We start from the raw sequence: 19,512 nt of genomic DNA on the forward strand, positions 1-19,512 counted from the left end.
TGTTGATGGGACAAACATGACTGAGTGCGTTACCATATGCGGCCTTGCCTCCTCCACTTGTGCTCGTTTCCTCGCCCCACCCCCTGGCCCCTCCTCCCCGGAGAAAACGATAAAGTTCCCCAGCTGTCAGCCTAGCCACAACAACTTTTGAGGGACTGTTTTTCATTCACCATCCCAATTGCAAATGAGAAAAAGAGTTTACAACTGAGCTTTTGCAAGATATTGAAATATAATGCTGTTGTCAGTGATGTCATCATGACATATTACTTCCTGGTACGAGGAAGCAAGCACAAGTGGAGGAGGCAAGGCCGCATATTGGAACGCACTCAATATCCCGAGGCAAGTGTTGATGTGATTGGTGCTCTATGGGTGACCTTCTAAGCTCCAGGTCAATATTGTTTTTCACTCAATGAGCTTTTCACTAAGTTAATAATTACTGAAATAATTACAGCAATGACACTGGGGAAATATTTTGAATATAAAAGGTACTGGACTGGACAGGACTTTGAGCAAGGCTGCTGGGCGCAGGTTAGGCCTACCAAAATTACCCATGTTCCCTTTGGGCTTTATCGTTTGTTTCGTATTCTTTTTTTTCTGTAGAACTCAAATTAATTAGCAAATGCTGAGACTCTCTCGGGGTGTGAGATAATTGGCACCATCATTCAAAATGTTTCCCCCTGTAGGCTATAACCAGGCAAGATGAGTCATGGTAGCCATGACGACCATATAAACATCTCCTTGACAAACACTGCTGAGCAGTCAGCAGACCAAAATACAAGACCACAAACTACAAACATTTAAACAATTCACTAAAATACCTTTAATTGTAAATAGAACATATGAAAATGAAAGAAACAAGAAAAAAAAAAAAAAACGTCACAAATGTTAAAAATGGGATCATGGTTAAAACTAGAAGTGTCCGTGTTTTTGTATGTCCAGTGCAAATCTGTGCAATGCTTCAAGTCTTCCCTTATTTAAAATGTTAAAACAAAGAAAGTGTGTGGTCTGATCCATCCAGGGCCTCTCTCCTGTTCTCCACCCCGTACTGAACTGGGTGCTGTAGTGGCAGTATGGGGTGTCCTACTCCTGTGGGGCGGGGCGGGGTTGGCGGGGGGGCTTCTACAAGCCAGGCATCACATAGGCGATGTTGTCCAGGGTCTTGGACTGAGAGAGAGAGAGAGAGAGAGAGAGAGAGAGAGAGAGAGAGAGAGAGAATACATTAAAATTTTAGATGATTAAACTTTCAAACTAGAAATATGATATATCTGGAAAATAAATTAAGCCTGGTGGCATATGAGGAAATTTGTCCATGTTTCAAAGTTGGTTTCATGTTATTGCGTTATTTTTTTTATATATATGTTTTTTATTTTATTTTAGATTAATGTCCAGTATAAAACTGATGTTACCCAAGGTGGCATGAGGTCAAAGGGACAGAGAAAAGAATGGTAGATCAGTAGGGTTGTAATGATATTGTCGTGATATGCCCTTTTTAAAGTTCTGTTACCCTTCAGTTCAGAAAACAACCACGTGGTATGATGTGATTCCAAGCCTTCAATTATCATCAGCATTATTATTTATTTTTTGACTTTTTAAGAATCATTAGTAACCTCTTGTAATCTAATCTATCTATAGTTTGTACCTATAATATTGAAAAAAATAGATTGTGGAGAGTATCGAACAACAGTAAGTCAAAAAACAGCTCCTAAAGCTGGAAGAAATGGTTTTCTCAGTAAGAATATGGTCAGACTCACCAGTATGTGTTGTGGGCAGCCGTTGAGCTCGGGGACTTGAGCGGTGAGGCAGGCGAGGGGCCCCAGAGCACACAGCATGGCGTCCAGCAGCACAGACAGACTGCCCGACACCGTCACCATGCCCTACAGCCGAGAACACAACAAGCATTTAATGATGTGAATTTTGGGGCAGCCGTGGCCTAGTGGTTATGGAGATGGACTTCAGATCAGAGGGTTGCTGGTTCGAATCCCACCCTTCCACTCTCTATCTCACTCCATGGCGAAGCTGCGTTTGAGCAAGGCAAGGCACCTAACCCCAAAATGCTACAGGGACTGTAACCAATACCCTGAACTTTAAAAATAACTGACACATTGTAAATCCAAAGCGACTTAGTAAGAGTAATGTAATATAATGCAAACAGGTTGAGGTTACCTCCAGCAGCAGTTGAGGAGGAAGGTACAGTCCCAAGAAAAAGTTTGTACACCCTTTGAAATGTCTTACATTTCTGTCAAAATTGGTCATAAAGCATGATCTGATCTTCCCGGAAATCACAAGAAGGAACAACCAGAGTCTGCTTTAACTAATTCAACCCAAGCATTTACAAGTTTACTTATTTTCATTGGCCATAAGATGTAAACATTCACAGGACAGAAAGGCATAAGTAAGTACACCCTTGCATTCAATAGGTTTTAACCCTAAGTTTGTCGCAATAACCTCAACCAGATGTTTCCTGTAGTTGCAGATCAGATTAACAAAACAATCTGGATGTATCTTGACTCCCTCTTCTTTAGAAAACTGCCCTTCTGCAGCAAGGTTTCTGGGATATCTGGAGTGAATAGCTTTCTTGACTTCATGCCATATCATCTCAAATGTTTTTTGTCAGAGCTTTGACTGGGCTATTCCAGAATGTGTATTTCATTGTTATGAAGCAATTCAAAAGTCAATTGCCTCTAAAATATGGGTTGTTGTCCCATTTCAGCACCCATCCTCTTGTGTGCCTCAACTGTGTGACAGACTACCTCACATTTTTTCTGTAAAATATCTCAATGAACTTCTGAGTTCATTGTTCCAGTAATAATAGCAAACTGACAAGGGCCTGAGGCACCAAGGTAGCCGCATATAATGATTCTCCCGCCACCATACTCAAAGGTGGAGATGATGTTTTGGTGAAGGTGTGGTTCTCCAGTTCTCCTCCAAACATGATACTATGTGTTCCCCTGAAAAATTCAACTTTGGTTTCAACGTTGGTCTACAGAATATTTTGCAGTAATTTTATGAAGCATATAAATGCTTTTTCGCAAACCTCAAAGGTGCAGCAATATTTTTTTGGACAGAAACCCCATTAATTTTAGATTGGCAGAATGAACCCCATTTTTAGTTATTCTTGGTTACATCTCCACTTCTGAGTATGGTGGCGGGAGCATCATTATATGCGGCTACCTTGCTGCCTCAGGCCTTTGAAAGTTTGCTATTATCAGTGGAGCAATGAACTCAAGTTTATTGTGATATTTTACAGAAAAAAACGTGAGGAAGTCTGTCACACAGTTGAAGCACATAAGAGGATAGGTGCTGAAATGTGACAACAACCCATACTTTAGAAGCAAATCTAAATTAGAATGCCTTCATAACAATGAAATACACATTCTGGAATAGTCCAGTCAAAGCCCTGACTAAAAATAATTGAGATTATATGGCATGAAGTCAATAAAGCTATGCACTCCAGACATCCCAGAAACCTTGCTGACAAGAGGCAGTTCTCTAAAGAAGAGGGAGACAAGATACATCCAGATATTTTTGTTTATCTGATCTGCAACTACAGGACAAGTCTGGTTGAGGATATTGCAACTAACTGAGGGTTAAAACCTATTTAATGCAAGGGTGTACTTACTTATGCCTTGCTGTCCTGTGAATGTTATAGCCTTATGGCCAATAAAAATATGATAACATGTAAATGTTTGTGTGGAATTAGTTAAAGCAGACTCTGATTGTTCCTTCTTGAGATTTCCGGGAAGATCAGACCATGTTTTATGATAAATTTTGACAGAAATGTAAGAAATTTCAAAGGGTGTACAAACTTTTTCTTGGGACTGTAAATGTTGCCAACACTAAAGCAAAGAAAGCTCCCGCACACTGTTCACATTTGAAAATGTGAACAGTGTGCGGGAGCTTTCTTTGCTTTAACGTTGGTGACCTAGGGATTCCACTCCTACGCACCTGACCAAGGAGGTGTGCAAGAATTCTTCACTTACTAAATGTTGCCAACACCACAGAAGGTGATAATACCTGTTCAACTTAAACCCATTTCAATTGAAATGGAAATCTAAAAGACACTAAAGCATTGCACAACACTTAGCTGACGCTTTTCTCCAAAGCTGCTTAGTTACAACAGGGTAGTGGTTACAACATAAACCTATATCAATTGAAATGGAAATATAAAAGATACTAAAGCATTTTCTCCAAAGCTGCTTAGTAACAGGGTAGTGGTTACAGTGCCTGAAGATATGCGTCCTTAGGTGTAGGGACACGCCTTCTTCCCATTGGTCAGGGTGGGACTTGAACCTGCAACCTTCGGATCCTAAGACCAAGGGTGCGTTCCAATATGTGACCTTGCATCCTCCACTTGTGCTTGTGGCCTCGTACCAGGAAGTAATATGTCATGATGACATCACTGACAACAGCATTATATTTCAATATCTTGCAAAAGCTCAATTGTAAAGCCTTCTTCTCATTTGCAACAATTGGGATGGTGAATGAAAAACAGTCCCTCAAAAGTTGTTGTGGCTAGGCTGACAGCTGGGAAACTTTATCGTTTTCTCCACGGAGGAGGGGCCAGGAGGCGGGACGAGGAGACAAGCACAAGTGGAGGAGGCAAGGTCGCATATTGGAACACACTCCAACTCACCAAACGGCTACTGTTACGCACCTCAGTTTCCTGCAGTCGGCAGCCGATGACGGATAGCGACTCCCCCAGGAGTTGCAGGTGGGCGGCGGCATCGATGGGGTCCACCTCCGGAACCTCGCCGGGAGACGGAGCCGACTCCGCCTCCAGCGCCGACACTCCGTTGGTCTGCAGGAGAACCGGCCTACTCTCCACCCTCTTCACAGCTGCGGGAGGGAGGATGTTAATTGTATTACTTTAATACAATACATATACAGAGGATTTTTTATTATAACTCATTTTAATTCTATTTTATTATTGCCAGAATTTTATTTCAATCTACTCTGGATACTGTATTTTCTTGGTGGTAGAAGTGGGAACCACGGTGCCCCCCGAGGCTGATTACTGTTGAAGACCTTTTTGCCTCTTTTCCACTGCCGGTTTTCCGGTAGGCCTACAGCTCGACACAGCGCGACTCGGTCTCCACTTTTTGCTTTACGATTGAGCTGTGCCGTGCCTATTAGAAAAGAAAAAAAAGTTATGGCCGAGTCACACTTTGTCGAGCTGTAGGCCTACCAGGAAACCGGCAGTGGAAAAGAGGCATTTTGTGCCCCCTAAATGAGGATCAGCTTGTTTGGCAGGCGTGAGGGAGAGCTGCTACAGTATCACCTTTGGGCTGCCTAGGATGGCCGTGTGCGGGTAAAGATGGCATTTTGCAGGAAAACCCGCCCAATATAGCTATCTAGCTATAAACCTTCCATGTATTCACATCTGCAAGTTGTGTCATGGCTCTGCCATGTCATGTTTGTAACAATGTGCACTGCATTGTCCCTGCCAAATAAACTACAAAAAGAAAAAGAATTGGGCGGGATTTAGTGCTTCAAGGCGGGTTTTGAGCATTTTTTGGGGTTGGAAATCATCACTCTCATCTGGCAACCCTGCGTGTGGCTTGCTGCAGGAGCAGCTACAGTATGTGAGAGCCGTGTGGCATGCTGCTGCTGCATCTCACCTTTGGGCTTCTCATCTGGCAACCCTGGCTACAGTATGTGAGAGCCGTGTGGCATGCTGCTGCTGCATCTCACCTTTGGGCTTCTCATCTGGCAACCCTGGCTACAGTATGTGAGAGCCGTGTGGCATGCTGCTGCTGCTGCTACATCTCACCTTTGGGCTTCTCATCTGGCAACCCTGCGTGTGACTTGCTGCAGGAGCTGCTACAGTATGTGAGAGCCGTGTGGCATGCTGCTGCTACATCTCACCTTTGGGCTTCTCATCTGGCAACCCTGCGTGTGGCATGCTGCTGCTACATCTCACCTTTGGGCTTCTCAGCTTTAGCTGCCGCAGAGCTACTGGACTGGGAGACAGATTTGCCCGAAGACATGCCCGACTTCAAATCCGCCTTGGCCTGCAAGTACTGAGCCCTCTCCTTCCACACCTAGAGGGAGAGAGGGAGAGAGAGAGAGAGAGAGAGAGAGAGAGAGAGAGAGAGAGAGAGAGAGAGAGAGAGAGAGAGAGAGAGAGAGATAGAGAGGAAGAGAGAGAAAGGATGAAATGTAAATGAAATGTGTCAAGTCATGAGAAACAAAAAAGAGAGAGAGAGAGAGAGAGAGAGAGAGAGAGAGAGAGAGAGAGAGAGAGAGAGAGAGAGAGAGAGAAAAATGCAAATGAGGTGTAAATGTGAAGTCTCAAAACAAAGCATTACGGGGCTGAACCCAAATTCCTGCTTTCTCCTCCTGAGGTTATGGGCCAAGTACCACATCATGTGTTTGACTTTTTGAAGTGATTATGCCCATTATGGTTAATAATGGCTTAAAAACACCCGGAAAGGTTTTATCAGACGACACAAGGCAATGAAACCATTGATCGAACACATTGAAATGGTTGTGATTTAACTTATTAATTACAACATTTCCAACTCTTACTTCAACTGCCGATTTTAAAAACTGACTGTGGTGAAGTCAAGTTGAATGCTGTGGCGATGAGTTTTTGATATGTGATAACATGTTAATGCACGACTATGTGTAGCATGTGTGTATACATACAGTATGTGAGTGAAAGACAAGAATTGACTGCAGTAAAGTGAATTGAATTGTAGCAGCAGTGCTTTATGGACTGTGTGTGTGCGTGTGTGTGTGTGTGTGTGTAACTCACCTCTTTGTCTCCCTCTGGTAACTGATTCCATGCATCTCCTAACCTTTTTGCCAACTCGCCAAAATCTGAAAATAAAACATTTTAAATGATTTAACCATCTGCAAAAAGGCACCATGCATATCCTCACAAATATTCTTTTTTACAATATTAGCACGTCAACATTACACAAAACTGTATGCCGTTACATAGTCAATGATTGAGATTTTCCTGCAGTTTGCAGGGCCATGGCCATGCCCGTCTCAAAATCTGCATCCATCGTCATAAAAAAGAGATTCAGTAAAAGCGCTCACCTAGTCCTGGTTGCTCCTCGTTGATACTGGCTCTGTACTCTTTGCAGAACACCTGGTATGCTGTGATAGTCCTCCTCTTCTGCAAACACGTCAGACAAAAACAAAATGGCAAACGATCAAACAACAACTCAGGATACTAAAGTACTCTGTGCAGTATGCACTAGTTCTACTGTACACTTTAAAACCAGACGACCTTTTACCCCATTGATGCCTGATGTTGCGTTGCGCAACATTGGCCCTGGCGCCTGGAGCTGCATTATGCAACATTCAAGCTCATGAGATTTGAGACAACTTTATTAAAAATCTCTGTTTGTTTGAGATGAATGAACACATTCTAATGAAAGATGGGGGTCTTAGTATAAATGCAACTTAGTGCATATTTTTATGTGCTTCAGAAGATGAGATATTAAGGTTTTTATAGGCTGAGGGCAGCTTTTCTTAAAAAGGGCTCAGGCACTCAGCACTCTTTTTAGCAGGTGCCTTAGGCATCAATGGGTTAATAACTTGAATCCACTTGGGCTAGCTACAGCAAAACACCTCATCAGAACACTCTGCACCTTGTTGGACGAGGACGACGACCTTCATGGTTTTTTTTTTTTCAGGTGATGTTTGTGTGTATGCAGATGGGTGTTAGGTCATCTGTCTAATATCTGTATGTATGCAGGTGTGTGCTAAATGTTGGCTGTGGATTACGTGTATGCTGCTAGACACCTTGATTAATTTCCTTCCAGTTCACTAAAATTATGGCTAATGTAGCTTTCCAGGCCACTTGAACAAGCCACGCCTGATCTGCAAACATCAGAGCAATGTCACAGCACCCCTTCAAAAAAATCTGGGGCAGGTGGGGGGATGGAAGCTATCTTTTCATAACCACCTTCTCTCACCTTGTCTTTCTCAGGTTTAGCCTTCTTCTCTTTCTTCTTCTTCTCGTCGCTCTGCCGGTGGTTTGCGGAGTCTGCCATCCCAAACTGGTACCCCGCTCCCCCATTGGCCATGCCAGACGAGTGGGAGGAGCTCCCTCCTGTCCAATGGCAATGAAAGAACAGGCAGCGTCAAAAGAGCAATTCAGGGCAGTGCGAAATGACAAACAGGCCTTTTTTCATGTGACAGACACCTTTGATTGAAGGCATTCAAAGCAGGTGTAAAGCTGCACGCCGTGGCATAGACCTGTACATGCACGGTTTTATTCCTGAAACCGGTAATCATACAGTATACTGCCCTACAATTTCAGAACGCAGCATCTCTCCGTACTGGTAAACTGAGAAAAAAGGCTTTAAAGTTTCAATTCTGGCCACGCAACTGTGTTGGAGGTAAAGTGGTGATGACACTTCCATATGATACCTTTTTTATGGTGGAAATTTATGCACACAAGAAAAAAACAACATTCTCATTACTTTTTAACTGAAAAATCAACATACTGCGGTCTGTTGTGGTATTACTGTCTACACCAAAACCACGGTTTCAATGGAGAAGTGCAGTATAATGCATGATATACTGCGTTCTTGGCTAGTACGACGTAACCTCTTATAACAAAAAGCACAGTATAATTGGTTTTTATCGTTTTTTTCTGAAACGGGACAAAGTTGGACCAAAAATGTTTAACACAAGAAAAAAAAGGTATTTTAAAGCCAATTTTCGGTCAAAACTCATTTTTGACCGTTTTCAAGATACTGCGTTCTGAAATGGTAGGGGAGTATAGACCTGCTTTGTTTCAACAAGGACAATAAGGACAATATCAACTCAAATAGTTCACATAATCAGTTAACTAGATTAACTTCACCAGCCAAAATGGCTAGTTGGTGTTGATCTTACTAGCCAAACACAGTCACTTATGGGTTAAAGTGGCGAGTAACTTTTCTTTTTCTACTAAAATATGTGAGTTTTGACAGTATTGCTTTACTTGGAAATAAATGCTCTTTTCTAACATTTTTCCTACCACCAGCCAAACTGAATTTGCTACAGCATTTGGCCGGTGTGCAGGTTTTAATTTATAGCCCCTGCACATAGGCAATTAACAAATGGTATGAGTGGAGTGTCTGCACAGCATGATTCCTGCTACCTTTGGAGACTTTCTTGGCTCCTTTCTGGCTGTGCTTCTTGTCCCGCTCCTTCTCCTTCTCCTTGTCTTTCTCCTTCTCCTTCTTCTTCTTACTCTTCTTGCTCTTCTTGGCCTTCTTAGCCAGCTGGGCGTACGAGTCGTCGATGATCAGCTCGCCGTCCTCCAGCTCCTCCGCCGACGACGAGCTGTCCCCCATGATGCCCATTGGTCCGTCATAGTGTCCTGCCAATGGAGACAAGGGACAAGTTACAGACATTAATATTCCCATTGGTCCGGGGGCGCTGTGGAGCAGCGCGCTAAGCCCCCCACATTTGGGCTTGCATGCCCATCCTCGGGGACCCCGGTTCGAGTCCGGCCGGGGTCATTTCCCAATCCTCCCCTGTCTCTCTGCCCCATTCGCTTCCTGTCACCATCTTCAACTGTCCTGTAAAATAAAGGCATAAAAAAGCCCATAAAAATATATTTTAAAAAAAATATAAAAAAAATATTCCCATTGGTCCGTCGCAGTCTCCTGCGAACAGAACGGGGGAAAGTTACAGACATTAATATTCCCATTGGTCCTTCAAAAGAAAGTAGTCTACCGCACACTTTCTTGACTTTATGCTTGTTTTATTAGAGCGAACAACGCGTTTCGCCTCAGTGGGTCATAAGGCTCGCTGAGGTATTGTTATCAATATCTGAAAAACATTGTTTTTTAAATGTAAACAAACCAATGCATGTTAAAATTGGCAGGAACTCCCCTTTAAAAGGTGCACTGTGTAGGATGGTGGCCAGAGTAGGTATTGCAACTATGCTGCTCATTGAAACTGAGCTGCCTATTGCCAAATATTATCAAATTTTCAATATCATATTAATATCATTAATATTTACTAGTGTGACCAAGGTACAGAAAGTTTTGCCAATAAAAATGCAACGTCTGGAAATTCTAAAAGGGGGACATGGGGAAGATCCACCTTTTCATGTATGACAATTGCAAGTTTCCCAGTCATAAAGAAAACTTCAAATGTGATGGTGGTGGTAAGCATTTGTAAAAAAAGGTAACATTTATGAATACGCAGCATGAAATTGTGGAAATAAACTACTAGAACTATTCCATACTGCACCTTTCAGGCCAAAGCTACTTTACCTTCTAATGAATACTTTGAATTTGATGGTGGTGGTAAGTAGTCTTTAAAAAAAAACAAAAAACAGTAACATTTGTGATTGTGAATAAGCAACATGAATTGTGGAAATAAACTACTAAAACTATTACATCATGCACCCGTCTATGTAAGCTGTCAGACACCTTTTAATTTCCCTCAGGATTAATAAAAGTACTCTACTCTAATTTCCAGGCCAAGGCTACTTTTAATTTTGATTGTGGAAATAAACTACTAAAACTATTCCATAGTGCACCTTTCAGGCAGTGGTGTAGTCTACTTTTTGTGGTTGGTATACTGTATTTGAGCATTTTTTGTGGCGGGTATACTGTATATATTTCTGCTTTTCTAAATAATGGATCAATCAATTTTAAGTGGGTATAAAGAAATCCCTGAAATTTTGAAGTGGGTATACTTTAGTAGTGGGGCTACTTTTACTTTATTACCTTCTAGCTCCACCTCGGTGCCCACCACCGGCAGCGTCTCCCTGACCAGGGGCGGCTTCTTCTTGGGGGGCCGCGGCCGGGCGGCGTGGGGCGGAGTGTCCCAGTCCTCTCCCCTCTGCTGTTGCTTCCGCTGGGAGGAGGTGTGGTGGTGGTGGTGGTGGTGCGAGTGGGTGGTGTTGGAGGACTTCTTGTAGGGCTGGTGGTGGTGTTGTTGGTGGTGAGGGGGGCTTGGGTCTGATCCCGTGGCCAGGGGGGAGGTGATGGCTTGGAGGAGGTCCATGGCCGTCTCGGTGGAGGCGGTGTGGGATGCAGAGGGCATGAAGCTGGAGGAGGAGGTGGAGGAGGAGTGGGCGTGGGACATATGGGAGGATCTCCCCTCCGGAGTAGTTTTCTTCTTTTTCTTCTTGTGATGCAACGACTGGCCATGGCTCTTTTCTGCATGGTGCATGCCAGATGGAGGAAAAAACACAACATACCATGACGTCAGAAACACAAGCACAAAAAAGGAAAAGCACGAAAAAGATCTGTGGAAAATATCAGATGACCAGATTTTTTTAATCATGAATATTTTCGTCCAATGTCACCTTTATGATGATAGTTTTCGTCCTCATGAGTTCTCTTCTTTTTCTTGTGAAGTTCATTTCCAGCTGCAAAGGGATCGGAATCCTGAAGACAGACAGAAATGTAGAGAGATGAATTCAGCAAGTCTAGACACGCATACAAAAACAAAGCAACATCACATGTGAAGTGCACTCCAATCTTACACGTCGTTTCTTTGAGGTCTTGCGCACTTGAGCATCAATTTCCTCCTCCTCTCTCAGAAGATCTTTGTAGGATCTCCTCTTCTCTCGCTGACTGCGGCCAGCCACGAGACCCACCTCTCCCTCCATCTCTACAAGGGGAAATCCAAGATGTTAAATGGTATCTGAACCGAGTTGGAACATTCATTATAAATCATGAGAAAAAATGCGCGATAATTTCGCACGAGGTCACCATCAAACCTTTTGATAGTTTGACAGAGTGACGTATTGCGCGCGGCGTGCTTCTGTTATTGTTTACATTCTCTGGTACAATGTGGAATTACATTAGGCAATTCCTCCGAGAATGGAAAAGAATAGCAGCCAAAACAAAGTCACCGCAAACACTGCTGTCATGTCCAAAACACTTTTGGGTATTATGCGCATAGTAACTCATCTCGAGCGACAAATATATTGTATTGTAAGATGTACCGCGCTTAGTCGGCTAGTGAGCGCCCATAATGTTTCAGCCAACCATAGTTCTTTACGGGTCTACTTAAAGCAGATGCAAGGTCTCCAGCTGTTGGCGATAACGTATGATTTTCAAACATAAGCATTTTGACAACCGTATGTACACAGACGAACTAACTCTGATTTTACCAATCAGTTGCTGAAAGAAAAGACATTGCCCATATAATCTGCTAACAAGCTAACGTTAAAGCAGGGATGCCAGTCCTCCGTTGTGTCCCAGCCAGATGATACACATAAAACACGCATGAGGATATTGGAAACGTCAAAAACACATTCTAGGCAAAGACCCACTGAATAAGCGGTGCCATAGGGCTAGCTGGCTAACTGTATAAAAGTTTGGGTTCTTGAGAATATCATTGAATGGCTAGTGAGTTAGCATCCTATTAGCTACCTTGCACACGTTCCCAGAATATGGACCAATCTCCAGACCCGGCTACTTCATGAAAGCAAGCGCTGCAAATGAGGAATTAAAATAAAATATGGTGGATAATGCGTGTCACTGCATTGTTTTGTTACCTATATCAGTAAATTTAAGCACCGTTCCCCGCCATCTTACAACTTATTAACACAGCTCAACAAAAGAAAGCAGAGTACACATGGCACAAAGGTTAGGTACTGCCCCCAGCGGTTAGGATGAAATACGCCTTAGACAAGACCAAGTGGGACCTAGTCTAACAAGATGCACAGCTGATGCATTATCAGCACAGCCCCTGCAACACTTCATAGCTTTTCATAACAATGATAGGGGAATGTTGACACGTGATTTAAAATAATAAAAAAGGGTTTATAATCTCTCATGTGTTTTGTTGGTGATACTACATTAAGTCATCAGTGAGTATCTGTAACCAAAGGGCCCAGCATGCCTAAGCCCCCCCATTTGGGCTTGCATGCCCATGGGGACCCCGGTTCGAGTCCGGACAGGGTCAATTCCCAGCCCTACCCCATGGGTGCATTTCAATATGCAACCTTGCGTCCTCCACTTGGTCTTGTGGCCTCAGGTTTTGCTGATGCCCCGCCTCCGTGGAGAAAACAATTAACTCTCAGCCTAGCCAAAACAATTTTTGGGGGACTATTTTTCATTCACCATCCTGTTTGAAAATGAGAAAATGACTTTACAATTGAGCTTTTGTGAGATAGTGAAATATAATGCTGTTGTCATCACGACACCACAAGCACAAGTGGAGGACGCAAGGTCGCATATTGGAACGTACCCCATATCTCTCTCCTGCTCATTTCCTGTCTCCTCTCACACTGTCCTGTAATAATAAAGGCCTAAAATGCCCAAAAACGAAACTTTGGTCCCTTCGGTCAGTATTCCAATCCACACCCAATGTGGCCCTTAGGTCAAAACAACTGCCCTCCCCTGTTCTAACAGGATGGAATCACATCAATGAGTCATTCAAGCTACACAGTTATTGCATTCATGGAAGCCGACAAGGGTGGACAAAGGGGTCAGCTGTGGGAGATAGGGGAGATGGGGGGCCCTTAATTGGGTCCTCATTACATTGAATGTTTTGAATGTGCTTTGTCCTGGGCCCAGCTAAAGCTATCGGCACTCCTGATTGCCTTGATAATGGCCTTGAGGGATTTCCAAAGGCCTGCACCCCTTGTCTGATGCAATCTGTAACCAAAGTCGCCCAGCACATAGGCATATTTCTCCAGAATCCGATGATTCTCCATCAAAGCGGTCAAGCATGTGTAGGCCTATGTGAGCGTGTCCTTTTGACATCCTGCTATTTACGTAGTCATGCCTCTCTGTGCCTGCCCCACTTCACCATGACTCACCTTTTGGACTATGGTCTATCCTAGAGTGCCTATTACGGTTGTTTAATGTTCTAAATCTAGTGATTAAAGTCAAACTAGTGATTCAAGTCACACACAGAATTGGCAGTCACTCTCACACTCTCTCCCTCTCGCTCTCTCTCCCTCTCAGGCACGCACACACACACACACACACACACACACACACACACACACACACACACACACACACACACACACACACACACACACACACACACACACACACACACACACACACACACACACACACACACACAGACACACACACACACAAACTAAAATGTCCAAATTGAATCTTTGGAACACCACCTTACACTTAATTTCCATGCAGCGGTGAATACAGCAAAGCACCTAAATCAATTGCAAAATTGCAGAAATGCAGTGTGTGTGTTACTACTACTTGCTACACTTTATAAACACCAGACACACTTTTGGCCTATATTAACGGCCCAGAAAAGTCAATTGTCTTCCTCTAACACCATGCTGTAAAAACGATTGATGCCACAATATGGATGCTGTGGTGGCGTGTCCAAAATGAAGAAAACACCCAAACCAAAAAAAAACAAAAACATTTGGCATCTTGGGTGAACTGTGGCATGTCGCACTAAAGCATCTGTACATATGGCTTATTCTTTTGAAACTCGGCTGTAGGGAGACCCGACGTTGTTCTCCGGCCAACCGTTGTAAATTTGTTCTTTTGCAACAGCTGGGGACAATACAAATGTCTGAAAACACTCATGTTAAACAAACTCGGAGTACACCGGAGTGCTGCGAGTTTGTGTTTCGGAACCCCGAGTTGAGTACCCGTTCTTTTGCACTTCCGAGGCGGAGGTCTGGGTTTCCGACAAGCGAGTTTCAAAACAATGCAGCAATATATGGCCTTGCATGCCAGGCTCATGTCCGACCAGGGTCCCATCCCAGGGTCCCATCCCAGGGTCCCATCCCAGGGTCCGACCCCCCCCCATGTCAACTTCCAGATGATCAAAATGCTCTGCGGGTAGTTTTAATTCAATACTGCTCCAGGCCTTTTTATTAGAATAGCATGAAAAAGTTGATTTATTTCCATAATTCCATCAATAATGTTAAACTGTCATGGATTGTAGATTCATGGCCCAGTTTTTTTAACTATTCCAATCATTATTTTTTTTCTTTTTATATACGTTGGCCTTCCAGCTCAAAAAACCCCATAAATTGGGGAATTCGCATTATTAGAATATTGTTATAAAATCACAGTTTTTCTTCATCAAAATTCGGGTCACATTAAATCAGTTGAAATTTGGTACTTTCTACATAACATGCAATGGTCAATACTTGGTTAGGACATTCTCTGTCTTCATAATGGCCATGATGCGTTTAACATTGAAGTCAATGGCAAAAACAGTGCATGGGAGTTATGGAAGCCCAGATATCCTTAAAAAATGAATCCTTGAAAATGAATGGGGTTTTATTTCTGGCGAGTTAGAATTAAACTGGTAAGTTAACACCAAAACGTGGCATCGAGATCTACAGGGTATATTGAAGAGTGAAGTGTGGGGCACCAGGTCAACAAACAAGAACAGCTGACAGCAAAGCATCAAGGATATCTGGCCTTCCATTACTCCCATGCACTGTTTCTGCCATTGACTTCAATGTTAAACGCATCATGGCCGTTATTAAGACAGAGAATGTCCTAACCAAGTATTGAACATTGCATGTTATGTAGAAAGTACCAAATTTCAACTGATTTAATGTGACCCGAATTTTGATGAAGAAAAATGTGATTTTATAACAATATTCTAATAATGCGAATTCCCCAATTCATGGGTTTTTTGAGCTGGAAGGCCAACGTATATAAAAAGAAAAAAATTAATGATTGGAATAGTTAAAAAACTGGGCCATGAATCTACAATCCATGACAGTTTAACATTATTGATGGAATTATGGAAATAAATCAACTTTTTCATGCTATTCTAATAAAAAGGCCTGGAGCTGTATGTCGCAAACACTTTCTTGTCAAATGAATTTAGCTTTTGATCTTGATTTTAACCTAAATATTTACTTTTCTCTACTTTTATCATTTCATTTTTAACCTTCATCCCTTTTCTATGAACTAATTCCCATTTTGTCTGTTCTTCTGCTTCTACATCTGTCTGTCACACACATTGAATCGCCTCTGCGCATGAAACATGCTATGCAGAACAAATAAACTTGCACTGTTTAAAACAATTGGCTAAATCTTGGCAGTCTAGCCACATGGATGATACATGAAGAAATATGGAATGTTAAATGTTCATTTGTACAAATGTCAGTCTTGTGTATGTCTATGTCTTGGCATGGTATATAGAGAGAAAACGACATTTCATTTTCCTTATATGACTTGTGCATATGAAGAAAGTAACAATAAAAGCTGACTTGACTTGACTTGATTAAGCATGCGCCTGGTAGCTTACTTTCTAGCTAGGCACAACAGCTAGATAAGAATCTGCAGAGTCATGGTTTGGCCCAAGCAGGCTGGGCTGTGAAGCAGGCCCGGTAGACTGCTGTGTGGAAAGAGAGGAGTCACGTTGCAGACATGGGGTTGAACTCAGACTGTTACTGGACTAACACTCCGCCCATTTTGCTGAATCACGGCAAGCCTTTAAAGAAACAGGCAGCGTGAGAGAGGCTTATCAGCTCAAACCTCAGCCGGCAAATCAGGCCAGGGGTGCATTTCTCAAAACCAAAGTTGCTTACTACATTAGCTACTTTGTTGTTTTCAATGCATTTTCCCATTGGCAACTACCGAAGTTGCTAACAGGCTAACAACTTCTCTTTTGAGAAACTCACCCCAGGACAGCTGACAGAGGGGGTGGGGGGTTGGGAGGACACAGAGACAGAAGTGGCCCAGAATTGGGTTCTAATTACATTGTGTGTATTGGGTGGGGGGTCAAAGGAGAGAGTTGTCTCGGGCCCAGGGACAGAGGGGGCCCAGAATTGGGTTCTAATTACATTGTGTGTATTGGGTGGGGGGGCCTTTCAGATGACTTTGTCCTGGGTCCAGCCAAAGCAGTTTTGTTTTTTTTAAATCATGACTACTTTTAGTTTTTTGGGGGAAAAACAAATGTCAATGTCTCTTGCGAACAGGCCATGTTTAATATATGTCATCAAGTCAAGTCAAGTCAGCTTTTATTGTCACTTTCTTCATGCACAAGTCATACAAGGAAAATGAAATTAGTTACGTTTTCTCTCTATACCATGCCAAGACAAAGACAAGACTGACATTTTACAGACTGACATAAAGTGCAGGCAGGGCCTCTGACAGCTTTGGCCGGGCCCGGGACAAAGTCCTCTGAAACGGCCCCCACCCAAATACATTCAATGCAATGAGTATCCAATTCTGGCCCGCCCATCTAACTGGGCCCGGGACAACTGACCCCTTTGTCCCCCTCTGTCGGTTATAAGTCGGGTATAAGTGATGGACTGGTAACAATAAGTGATCAATAATAAATGCAGTACAAATGAACATTTAACATTCAACATTGAACATGTGGACATGAAGTGGATATGGTTTGAGATGATCGTGACTAGTTATGTTTTGGCAAGTTTTTGTTTAGTTTTATTTTCTGATGTTTTAGTTTTTAAATTATGACTACTTTAAGTTTTTTTGTGGAAAAACAAATGGCGATGTCTCTTGCGAACAGGCCATGTCTAAATTATCAGCATGGGCCATGCTTAATCAGAACGTGCAACAGTTTAAACAGTTTTTGTAAACAAATAATATTGCAGTATATATTACATTAGGCTATTAACTATGAATAAAGTATATGTTGGTTGTACTATGTGTAACGGAGGCCAACTAGCAGAGTGTGGCGTGGAACGTTAGTAAACCTCGCTCCCGAAGCCTCAATACAGTGCGGTAGCGTTGGGCTATCGGACCAGCCCTTTAGCTCAGCACACTCGTACTGTGACTCCCATTGCCGAATTGATGTAGTTGTCAAGGAGGCAGGGTCGCGCCCCGAGGGGGACGAACTGTGCAGGAACACCAAGTGTGCACCATACAAGTATGCTAGGTGGCGGGTACTGTGTGTGCCCATTGTAACAGCTGAGAAAACACAGATTGGTGAGAGGGTACAAAGTTCAAAACTCTTCACATAACACTGGGCCTATTTAACACTTAACCAGCCTAGCAACATAACTGGGCCACTGTGTGACAAAGATGGGTGGAGGTTGAAATGGATCATTCATAGGCGTTCATTCTCGTCATCTTCAGACGACTCTTGTCTGTTCAAGAAGGGCCCTCCAATCAATTTTAACACACTAACTGAGACCATCCTGCACAGTCCACCAATCTTGGCTCGGACTCGTGACATTCCAGCTCAGACTCCAGTTTGGCATGAGAGGCAGATGCAACTGAGTGGAAGGACTGCATTCATGTTGGCCAGGGGTTTTCAATTAAAAATCACCAAGGGCCAGTTTTTCAAATTCCCCCCAGTGAAGGGGCCGAACATGGAATATATACCGTGCGGGCAGCACGGCATCTGAAGTTAATGTGCAAAACAAGTAGCGGATTGCTTTCCAGACAGAACAGATATCGGCCTCTCTATTTCTTAGTAGCCTTAGGATGATCTATTATGACACTGTTTTAGATAAGATTTCGCTCTCTTGTGAATGCATAGTAGAGATGTCCCCAACCTGAAGTGTTAGTGATTGCAAATTATGCACACATATTTGTTTTCATTTTGTTCTGACCTTATGGGGGTCTAGAACCTTGCCATCCAAGGGCCGCATCTGGCCCCAGGGCCTTCATTTGAATAGCCCTGTTCTACTAAGCAGCCAATATGGGCTACCACATCTGTATGAGGCTCCGGGAGGGACGTTTTCATGACCCTCAAAGACACTTGACGTGGCCCTGCTGTGGCCCAGCAGTAGGGCACTGGGTTACTACGCTGGCAACCCGGGTTCGATTCCGGCCCGGGTCATTTGCCGATCCTTCCCCATCCCCCCCCCCACACACTCACTTCCTGTCATATTTTCCACTTTCATATCAATGAAGGCACAAAAGCCTCTACAAAAAGACGCTTGATGCTTGGCGCTTAGTAACATTCCACTGCTGATCTCTTCTAGTGGGCATCCGTTACAGTTTGCATTTCATGTTCATAGTGTCCTATAATGAAACCATATCTAACCCTGACAAACTGCAATTACAAATCAAAGGTTGTCGGGGGGGGGGGGGGNGGGGAATCAGAAACCCATTTAATTAACAGGCATAAACCTCCCACGTAAATCTCAACTCAGCATTGCTGATGGCATGCAGTTTGACTTGCCCTCCTTTCAGTTTATGTGTACACACATTTGTCATGCTTGGGTGTGTGTGTGGGGAAAAAAAAAGAACAAGCAAGCTGTTGTTGGTGTGACTCAGGCGTGTTTTGTCCTGAGTCATGGTTTGGGTCCAGACCAGACCTACTAGCTCCCTCCTCCCTCTCCCTTTCCACTCTTGCAAATCCTTAAGGAAAAAAATCTGCAGTGTCATGTTTAGCACTGTGGGCCGTCCTCAGTGTTGCCAGTTTGGGCTGTTTCCCGCCCAATTGGGCTGCTTAGGATGGCCGTCTGCGGGTAAAAATGGCATTTTACAGGGAAACCCGCCCAATTGTGCGCATAGAAATCAATAGAATTGGGCGGGATTTTGTGCTTCTGGGCGGGTTTAGAGCATTTTTTGGGCTGGAAATCATCAGCCTCATCTGGCAACCCTGGCCGTCCTGTGTTGCTCAGGCTTGTGGGCTGTGTTGAACACC

The 19,512-nt window shown here is 43.4% G+C and overlaps 1 protein-coding gene across 2 annotated transcripts; it reads right to left on the reverse strand.

Moving 5' to 3' along the window:
- Positions 1-796: 796 nt before the first annotated feature.
- Positions 797-12,604, reverse strand: LOC134440452 (HMG box-containing protein 4-like). 2 transcript variants are annotated; one of them, XM_063191612.1, is made up of 12 exons: positions 12,476-12,604; positions 11,456-11,583; positions 11,276-11,357; positions 10,692-11,126; positions 9,107-9,328; positions 7,932-8,068; positions 7,048-7,126; positions 6,758-6,822; positions 5,921-6,041; positions 4,655-4,836; positions 1,752-1,874; positions 797-1,164 (listed from the first exon to the last, which is right to left on the reverse strand). In XM_063191612.1, the coding sequence occupies exons 2-12, from the start codon at positions 11,579-11,581 to the stop codon at positions 1,120-1,122; spliced, it is 1,617 nt and encodes a 538-aa protein (XP_063047682.1). In that variant the 5' UTR covers positions 11,582-11,583; positions 12,476-12,604; the 3' UTR covers positions 797-1,119. The 2 variants fall into 2 exon arrangements, with proteins under 2 accessions (XP_063047682.1, XP_063046956.1); XM_063190886.1 differs by having other exon boundaries at positions 12,351-12,540.
- Between the last annotated feature and the right edge of the window lie 6,908 nt (positions 12,605-19,512).

The sequence above is a fragment of the Engraulis encrasicolus genome, chromosome 1 (genome assembly GCF_034702125.1).
Source record: "Engraulis encrasicolus isolate BLACKSEA-1 chromosome 1, IST_EnEncr_1.0, whole genome shotgun sequence".
Taxonomy (NCBI): domain Eukaryota; kingdom Metazoa; phylum Chordata; class Actinopteri; order Clupeiformes; family Engraulidae; genus Engraulis; species Engraulis encrasicolus.

Excerpts from the sequence above, each read along its gene's own strand:
- LOC134440452 (XM_063191612.1), bottom strand. The coding sequence starts at position 11,581 with ATGGAGGGAGAGGTGGGTCTCGTGGCTGGCCGCAGTCAGCGAGAGAAG. Across the intron at positions 11,358-11,455 it reads AGACCTCAAAGAAACGACGT|GATTCCGATCCCTTTGCAGC; the intron begins GTAAGATTGGAG and ends GTCTGTCTTCAG. Across the intron at positions 6,823-7,047 it reads CGAGGAGCAACCAGGACTAG|ATTTTGGCGAGTTGGCAAAA; the intron begins GTGAGCGCTTTT and ends TTTTATTTTCAG.